At 38.1% G+C, this 10,366-nt stretch overlaps 1 protein-coding gene across 1 annotated transcript in view; it reads left to right on the top strand.

The window, feature by feature from the left end:
• LOC115258798 (protein lethal(2)essential for life-like) overlaps positions 1-9,530 on the top strand; it is a 16,203-nt gene extending 6,673 nt beyond the window's left edge. The window contains exon 2 of the mRNA XM_062843954.1: positions 9,113-9,530. Coding sequence (XP_062699938.1) covers positions 9,113-9,530 — 418 coding nt within the window. The remainder of the gene's footprint in view (positions 1-9,112) is intronic.
• Positions 9,531-10,366: the final 836 nt, after the last annotated feature.

The raw sequence follows: 10,366 nt of genomic DNA, 5'->3' as shown, positions 1-10,366 counted from the left end.
TATTATTGTTATTGTTATTGTTTATTTTAACTTCAAATTTTGAAAGAGGGAAAAACCCCTTTGAGTGATTTCAACATTACAAAAACGAAATCTTTCTCAAAGAGGCACAAAACCTCTTTTATCTTTTCAAATAACATTATAATAATAACTTAAAATTAAAGGCTCACACGGCAGTAGCCATAGCAGAGCCGCAATCTTGAAGGAGGACAACATGCCACATCGTGAAACGAATCTTCAGAAATCCAGAAATCCTTGTGGGGAGAGGGTAGGGGTCAGGGATTCACCAAAAACGAATCTTCAAGGCTGAAAATAAAGTATACCAAAAAAAAAGAGAAAAAGTATCATACGAAATATGCAATCTCATTTATAAATTTGAATAAAAGTTTTAATATGGTTTCATTTTTTGAGCCCAAAATATCCCGTATAGATACAGGAATTGAAAAACCTGCTGCAATAATGCTCTCAAACAGTATTTTCCTCGGTACAATAAACCGAGAACAATTAATTATAATGTGATCAATGTCTTCATAGGATATGCCACATTCACATAAATTTGTATCATTTATATTGATGCGATACAAATGACTATTACAAATATAGTGATTGGAAATCAATCTTGAAAATGTGCAAATGAAATTTCTACTCCCAGATACATTTTTGAACCAAGGAAAATTATTCACTTTGGGACATATTGAATGACACCACCGCCCTTTATCACTAGAATCCCAATTGATTTGCCAGGTATTTAAAGAATAATTTCTAAGATTTGGAAAATATTCAGAAGCAGAAATATCACGATTATAAAGTATACCACAAGTAACCCCAAATTTTGCCAATAAATCCGCCTGTTCATTGCCATAAATATTACAATGTGCAGGAATCCAAACAAATTTTATAACATATCCTCCAGAATGCAAATCAAATAATATTTTTTTCAACATCAACGTGATGTGATGTGATTTGTAATTGAACTTGATAGTATTCAAAGCACTCAGACAACTGAAACTATCAGAGCAAATAATATAAAAATTTGGCGGGCAATCCTTGATCATGCTACATGCAAAATACAAGGCAATGAGTTCTGCTACAAAAATAGAACACGGAGATTGTAATTTATAAAAATGAGCTAAAAATAAATTATATACTCCAAAACCTGCGATGTCATTAATCAAAGAACCATCTGTGAAATACATTTGTGAAGGGCTGATTCCATCAAATTTACGTTCAAACAGTAAATTTGCAAAATGCGGATGTAGAAATTTTGGTATTTGCCGCAATTCATAGAATAGGGACAAGTCAATTAATGGTTCATAAGTATGAATGTTTAATTTAAAATCATAAAAATCATTCGAATGCACATGTAAAAGATTTTGATTTAAACAGTGAGTGAAAGAATCCAACATTCTATTTGTAGGATTAATTTGGTATAACGACTCCAAAGTACTTATGATTTGATGATTATTCGCAAAACAATTTGTCAAAAATTTACAGTTCATCTCCTGAAAACGAATTTTTAGTGGAACAATACCGGCAAGAACTTCTATAGATTGAGTATGGGTGGAATTAATTAGTTTTAAACAAATTCTCAAACAACGGTATTGTATTTTTTCAAGTTTTGATAAATGAGTTTGTACAGCACTACCAAAAGTAAAACAACCGTATTCCATTACTGAACGAATAGTGGTTTTATATAACGTTATTAAATCAGAAGGATTTGCACCCCACCAAGTGCCTGTAATTGTACGAAGAAAATTAATTCTTCTTGAACAAACTTTTTGAATGTATATAATATGAGTGTTCCAATTCAATTTAGAGTCAAACCAAATACCAAGATATTTATATTCATCAATTTGATCTATTTGAAGTCCATTCAGAAATAAATTAATATTTGTGGTAGAACGTTTTCTGGAAAACACAATAAATTTGGTTTTTTGAACTGAAAATGAGAATCCATTGTCATGAGCCCACATATCCAAATTATCCAAAGCACATTGCATAAAATGTTCAATAACATCTCTATTTTTTCCACGTATGGAAAGAACATTATCATCAGCGAATTGAAGCAAAAAGCAACCATTAGGAATAATAGATGCCATATCGCTAGTGAATAAATTGTATAAAAACGGACTCAAGCATGATCCCTGTGGAAGGCCGAAGTAACTATATCGTATTATTTTGGAAGAGTTATTATGAAAAAAATGCATAATTTTAAATGAGAATAAATTATATATAAAGTTTGAAATCATATTTGGAATTTTCAAATTGTTCATTTTATTGAACAACAAATCAATCAGAACAGAATCATAGGCTCCAGAGACATCTAAAAAAGTAGACACTACATCTTGTTTTTGATTAAATGCAAGTTGAACTTGCGTTGCTAAAAGTGAAATACAGTCACGCGTACCACGACCCCTTCTAAATCCAAACTGAGACGGAGATAAAATATTGTTTTCTTCAGCCCAAAATTCAAGACGATTTAAAATCATTCGCTCCATAAGTTTGCGTAAACATGATAACAAACTGATAGGTCTTCTGCTATCAGCTAATGAAGGATCTCTACCAGGTTTAAGAATACTTATTACTTTGATTGAGCGCCATTCAACAGGAATGATATTTTGTAACAAAAAGCTGTTGTATATCGAAAGTAAATGAAGTTTACCTTCATCAGGCAACATTTTCAAAACAATGAATTTCATGTTATCAATACCTGGAGCTGTATTTTTAGTAATAGATAAAGCCAAATTGAACTCAGCCAAGGAGAATGGATCACAAAGCTCAGGAAAATAATTTAAAGATTTTGATTTATAATTTACTAATGGAGCAACAAAGTCTGGACATATTTTTGAAGCAAACTTTTCAATCCATTCTTCTGAATATTCCAAAACAGTAGGAACATTAGAATTATAATTTCTTAAATTTCGTGCTACTGACCACAAAGTAGACAATGAAGTTTCACTGTCCAGGTTTTCTACAAAATTTCTCCAATAATTTCTCTTTTTGAATTTAGTAAGTCTAGTAAACTGGGCTTCAGCTTTACAATACAATAAATAGCTATCTCTGGAGCCTGATCTGCGAAAGTTTTTAAAAGCATCAGATTTATTTTTCAGTGAATTGGAACACTCACTATCCCACCAAAAAGAAGGACGTGCCTTTTTAACAGTACCCGAAACACATTTTTTAGTTTGAGATTTACGTAAACTATCAATTAGTAAATTTGAAAAGCTCTTATAATTGTCAATTGGTGAAGCTGAATCTACACTATTTATTAACGAAATAGATATTAAATCAGAAAATTTTGTCCAATTCACATTTTTGCACAAATCATAAGTACAAGACTCATTAATTAATTGATTTCGAACGGGAATGTGCATTCGAATCAAAATAGGTAAATGATCACTGCCATTTGGATCATTGATAGTAGACCAAGAAGATTGCAATGCCAAACTATTCGAACAAAGTGAAAGATCAATACATGAATGATTACTAGGAGGCACAGCCACTCTAGTAAATGAACCATCATTGAGAATATTTAAATTAAGGTCATCAATCAAATCCATTATTAAGGAACCCCTACCATCGATTTTATCACTACCCCAAGCGAAATTATGGGCATTAAAGTCTCCTAATATAAAAAATGGAGAAGGGACTTGTTGCAATATACTTGTAATTTGTGTTAAACAAAAACTAGCATTTGGAGGAATATAAAAACAAACAATAGAAAAATTGAATTTTTCTTTTTTGATTGATATAGCTATAAATTCTATCTGGGACTGAGGTAGCAATGGTAAATCTAAGTATTTAAATTCAATATTATTGTGAATTCCAATCAAAACCCCACCAAATGATAATTCCCTATCTTTACGCAATATATTGAAATTAGGAATACGAAAATATTTAGTAGAAACTAACCATGTTTCATTTAAACAAAATATGTCGATATTATAATTAGTTAATAATGCTTTTAATCTATCTATTTTCGGAATTACACTACGACAATTCCATTGTAAAATGTGAATCTCATCACTAATATTATTGGACGCCATTAGGATGAAAATAATGAAGAAATGAGGGGTCCAAATGTGTTCAATTTATCCAAAAGGGAAGCCAAAAATGGTAAAACTAATTTAATGATATTTTTCCAAAAATCACTTAATCCCAAAAAATTAACAAGCTCCTCCAAAATTCCCAGAATTGAGCTCTTTGGATTTTCATCAGAAATATCATTTGAATTTTTATCATTTGTGTTAGGCACATTATCGGAATCAATTTTTTGAAACCCAGGAATATTCTTGGAAGAAGAACGAAGAGGTGGAAAGTTTTTATCAAAAGAGGTAGATGGTTGGGGTTCAGAAATATTGTCTTTGACAGCGGATTTTATGTTAGATCTTTTTCTTTTACTTGGAGGTTTGTAAACAAAATCATTACCGTCATGAAGTGATTCAATACCTTCTTCATCTGGTAAAATTTCAAATGCATTGGGAGAAGAAATATCATCAACAGATTTCATAATTTCAGCATATGAAACCTTATTTTTGTGTCTTATTTTTTGGTTGTGCTTTTTTTGATTTTCAATATAAACAGCACATTCTTTCAAAGAACTGTGAGTTTGTTTACAATAAATACATGCATCCGATTTTTTAGCACAATCGGATGATGAATGTAACTCCCCACATTTTGAACATTTTTGTTTGTTCGAACAAAAACTCGAAGTATGACCGAAAAGAAGACATCGATCACAATGCATGAGCTTTGGATAGTAAAGTCTCACGCTGAAAATAACTTGTCCAACTTTTACATAATCCGGAAGAACGGATCCAGAAAAAGTAATTTTTATACAATCAGAATGTTCATATTTTGAATCATTCCCAGTAAACAATAATTTTGATAAACGAACACAATCCAAAACCGTAACAGGTGAAATGGATTTGTTCTTGAAAAAACCTGTGCCATGATTGACAACATCCTCACAATCCAAAAACTCATCATAAATTATTCCATTAATTTCGCATGAATCGCTAGGAGCATACACGCGATAGGAATTTGCAAATAATTTGGATTCCAGAAGAGCATTAGCTTCATCTCGAGAACCAAAAATGACACGCAATTTGTCAAGTGAAACTTTCTTAATTTCCTTCACAGATTTGTATTTTTTGTAAACCTCAGAGGAAATCAATAAAACATTAATTGGCCTCTCTTTCTTACGAAAAAATATTGCAAACGGTCCAGGGAAACTAGGTGGATAAACCTTCACACGAAAAGGTTTAACCAATGAAGATGTTTCAAGCAAATGGGCATTATCTTTTGACCCCCCCTCCCCCTCATCAGTCTCCATGTAGGAAACTCAAAAATGAAGGTCTGTTTTGTGAACTGTGGGATCAGGATACAATAATGTAAAAGGTAATAAATAAATTATACTTGCGGCTCTTCAATACAAACAACAAATCCAACGACGAACCAAAACGGAAAACTTGAATTCTAGGAACCAAAAACTTGCAACTTCAACCACAACACTTGAATGAATCCAAAAACAGGAATCCTCCACCGAACGCAACAGCAATGGAATCTCAGAAAACGGAAACGATCCAGCAATGGAACACCAAATTAACTCTTCAACCGCAACACTTGAACAAATCCAGCAATGGAAATAATCCTCTGTTCGAATCCGCAATATCACAAACGCCTCAAGAGATATTTGAATCTCGGAAATTATTTGGGTCTGAAAAGAAGAAAAAAAAAATGACACGAGCAGAAAAAACCGTTTAACCTGGTCAAGGCCTACTTACCGAGTATGATACCTTCTTGCTTAACCTAACCTTATCTTACTAAGAAGGAACGGCGCTAGACCAGGGTGCATGTCGGTATCGTATGATGTACCGCTACGGTTTCGATAACTAGTGTCTCTACTGTTGGTGACATCCATTTATCATTGCTTTTTAAATTTTTTATTGAGCTTTTATTCAATTCAGTCCAATAGTTACTATTTATTATATAAATCTAACTTCAATGTCATAATGACCCTTTTGCCCATGCTGTTACTCAAGCTGTTAGTTGTAAGCAGGGAAATAAGCGTATCAAGAGCATGTAGAATAAGCAGTAGAAGAGTACATAGTACTTATCCCGTACATGGGTAGATCACCTTAGAATGGTGCGTTACGGCATAAGAACTGCCACATTAAATTTTGATCTTGCAATTTTTCTTAACAAATGTAGCCAGGCTCCTGTAGGAACCTTCCAACCCAGTCCTACAGCTATCAAGCTGGAAAAACAGATGAATTATACAGGCAGTTGTCTTGGGCTTCAAAACGGTGGGTCGATAAGGAGAGCGTCCAACATAGCTCTGATCCTCACAAGTTCCTACCTCATGCTTCCACGGGTCAAGTGATGTCAAAGACCGCCAGCTCAGAGTTGTGTGCTTATCTGGTAGTGCAGCCTGGGCACTGTTGTCCTTCTGACTTCAGCTAGATTGAGGAGATACGTTTCGAGCGTCTGTGCACCAAGGAGGTGCAGCTCAAACAGCGTCTGTTCTGGCATCCAGCGGCTGAGTATGAAGTGCTCTTCCATCGGAAGCTATACCTAAGGTGGATAGGGGACCTTAGGCCAACAAAATACTGTTTCCGAAATCCAAATACCGTTACAGAAACCGAAATGATTGATTACGAACTGATTCAACGACAACGACTTTTGGCGCGAAATAATGGACATGAATTGGAACTACTAGCCAATGAGGCAGACCGCATGAAGCTTAAGATCCTGGGACTGAGCGAAATCTGTTGGCCGAACTTTGGCGTCGGGACAAATTCTGCTATACTCTGGCCTACGAGGTGAACACGCTTCTCGCCACCGTGGAGTTGGTCGTAGGCGTTCACGTTCATACTGCGCTTGAAGTGAGTGGGAACCTATTAATCAGAGGATAATTGTAGCCAGATTCAGAACATGGGTTCGAAACCTTACTAAGATCCAATCTCACGCGCCAACCGATGCTGCAAAATTGCAAGACAAAGAGAATCTTTACAGCCAACTGAATGCTATCGTAGACAAGATTCCGAAAGGTGGTATCAAGATCATCATGGGCGTCTCCAAACTGAAGATTGGATCCGACAACTCGGACTATGAGCACGTCATGGAACGCCATGGTCTCCTCGGAGAAATGAGCGGAAACGGAGAGCTGTTTGCAAAGTTTTGTGGCAACATGGGTTTCCCGTGATGGCGTAACGGTAAATCAAATCGACTACATCTGCATCAGCCGAAAGTGGAGACGGAACCTTCTTGATGTGCGTAACAAACGCAGTGCCGAAATTGTGTCCGATCATTATCTCTTAATCAGCGAGATCCGGCTCCGCATTGGTAGGATCCATCGACAGGAGGAGAAAATCGGGCACCGGTTCAACACACGCCGACTGGAAGACGCTGCGGTGGAAAGATCTTTCGCCGTGAGCTAGAAAATCGTGCTGCGGATATTTCAGAAAGTTGAAGCGTAGAAGAACAACGGATCGCCATCAAGAACGCCTTCATCACCACCGACGAGATTAATCTGGGTGAGCTACGAACCCGGAGAAAGCAGTGGATTACAGATACCTGGAGGAAGATAGACGAGCGAAGTAACGCCAAAGCAAAGATAGAGCGAGCGAAAACACGAAGAGCCAAAACCGCAGCCCGTCAGCGCTATTCAGCTCTCGAGAAGGAAGTGAAACGCTCATGTAGGCGGAACAAAAGAACGTGGGAGGACTCCCTAGCCGACGAAGGCGAGAAAGCCGCTAACACCGGTGACATCCGTCTCCTCTACGATGTTTCACGTCGTCTTAGTGGGGCTAAGATCGACCGACCCGGCTGATCAATTGCAACGCTGGTTCGAGCACTTTGGAAACCTATTTCAAGTGTCGGCCACGCCATCAACACCTCAGCATGATCCGCCAAGGGTTCGACGCATTACCCGTGTCAACACCGAAGCTCCATCATTGCAGGAGATAGAAACAGCCATCCCTAGCATGAAATCAAACAGGGCCCCAGGGATCGATCGCATATAAGCCGAGATGCTCAAAGCTAACCCTGTAGTATCCACACATCTTCTACATCAATTATTCTGCAACAAATGGAAAACTGCGACATTTCCGACCGACTTGATGCATGGCGTCTTAGTAAAGGTGCCCAAAAATGCTGACCTGACTATATGCGATAATTGGCGGGGCATCATGTTACTGTGTAGCGTTCTGAAAGTCCTCTGCAAAGTGATCCTTAACCGCATACAGTAGAAGGTTGACGCAACTCTCCGGCGGCAGGATTCCGTGCCGGACGATCCTGTGTGGATCATATTGTCACGCTCCGTATTATCTCGGAGCATATCAATGAGTTCCAAGAGTCTCTGCACTTGGTGTTCATTCGTTACGCAAAAGCTTTCAAGTGCAAGTGTGTCCCTGAGAAAATCATCGATCTCATTGAAGCACAGTAGGGGGCATATCCATGTAGAGTACTGCACAAAAGTGTCTTGTCCGATCCCATTCGGTTCGTCGCTGAAGTGAGGAAAGAATGTATTGCTAATTTACAGAAAACTTTCCGTTTTACGGTAGAACAAAAAGCTACCGCAGCTGTCAGGCTACTGATTTTCACTGAGGTATCATCGATCTACCCTAGCGAGCCCTAGCGATACCTTGGATAGCCTTGGATACGACGCCGATGATCATTGTTTGTTGTTGGTTTTCAGTTAAATTCACCTTGCAAGTATGCTTTGATTTGGCCTTCAGTTTCGATGATAGGATGATTTTCAAGCCTGCGGTAGGATTTTGACAGCTGCGGTAGAACTCGGCGGCTACCGCAGAGTGGAAATTTTTCTAAAAATCCGCAATATACTATGACCGCTACTGTTCCTTATCGTAATCTACGAGATCCTGGATAAGTACTATAGGGCAGTGCATACGGCGGTTGCTATGATAAATTTTTCTAAGTCTTTGACGTTTCGTGGCCTTGTTGTTTACGATTTGGACTTAGGAGAATTTCGTCGGCTTTCCTTAGGCAGTGTGATTAAATTCAAAAGGTGAGTTAGCGCGCACTGGGAAGTGTGCTAATTTATTACTTACTGCTAAGATTTCACAAAGAGCTTCTCCTCGAATTCTTTCAGGAATTATCGGCGGTTCCCGTCTACAATCGTCCATTACAGCATCGCTGCCTGTCAGGACTTCGGATCGACGATTCACGCCGACAAGGTCAACAAGTTCCAAATCAACTTGGTGAAGGCCTTCGACCAAGCCTCCGACAACAGCATCATCATCGAAGGGAATACATCGAGAAGCAGGACGATTATGGCTACCTACATCTCCCAGTACTTCATTCAGCGCTACTCCCTTCCACCGGAACTCGATTTCAACCAGATCAACTCGTCGATTTCGTCGCACGGCATCTTGACGATTTCGGCTCCGAAGAGGGCAGTTGCGGATGCGGAAGGCCACAAGTCGATTCCGATCGTTCAGACAGGTCAACCGCTGAAGAGAATCAGTGTCGATCACGTAAAGAAGGAGAGCATTGCCCACAAATCTTAGTGGAGTGGTGGTCGAGGTTTTACTGTTGCAACAATTCACATGATCAGGACACATTGTTCTCATAGTACTTGTTAATAATTAGCTGAATAAATGATAGATTCAATCACTAGAATTCCTTTCGGGATTCCTTCAGGAATTTCGTTCGCGATTTTTCCAGTTCTTTCATGATTTCTCCCAGAGTTCATCCTGGGGTTCCTAAGGGAGCACCTCCGGAGATTCTTCTAGGGGCTTGTTCAGAATTTTTTCTTAAGTTCCCGCTGGGATCTTCCAGGAGGTCCTACTGACAGCCCTTAAAACGATCCAACAGGAATTACCCTAGAAGTTCTTTCCGGGAATCATTTTTGGGATTCCTCCAGGATTGCTCTAGGAGTTCCTTCAGAAATTCCTTTTGATATTCCCCTGGAAATACTTCTAGGGATTGCTACATAAATTCCTTCTGCAATTTCTCCAAAAATGTATTTCAGGTTTCCTCCAGAAGTTAATTCTGGAATTCCTCAAGGAGCACCTTCAGAGATTTTGTATGGGGTTAATTCAGGATTTCTTCATAAGCTTCCTCTGGGTATACCTAAAGAGGTTCCACCTAGGATTCCTCTAGTAGTTTATTTCGTGATTCCACCGGCAACTCCTTCAGGGATTCCTTCAGAGGTTCTTTCCGGGATTTCTCCAAATAATCTTTCTAAGACAAATTCAGAAAACCCTCGCGGGCTTCTTCCAGGAGTTCCTTTAGTTGTTTTCCGAGGAGTTCTTTCTTATGCATCTAGAAAATCCTGAATTCAGGAAATCTTGCTATCAGGATTTTTTCCAGGATTCTTTTAGGAACATCTTCCGGTATTTTT

The sequence above is a fragment of the Aedes albopictus genome, unplaced genomic scaffold (genome assembly GCF_035046485.1).
Source record: "Aedes albopictus strain Foshan unplaced genomic scaffold, AalbF5 HiC_scaffold_67, whole genome shotgun sequence".
NCBI lineage: Eukaryota > Metazoa > Arthropoda > Insecta > Diptera > Culicidae > Aedes > Aedes albopictus.
The sequence above is the reverse complement of the archived record's forward strand: the minus strand, read 5'-3'. Positions and strand labels throughout refer to the sequence as shown.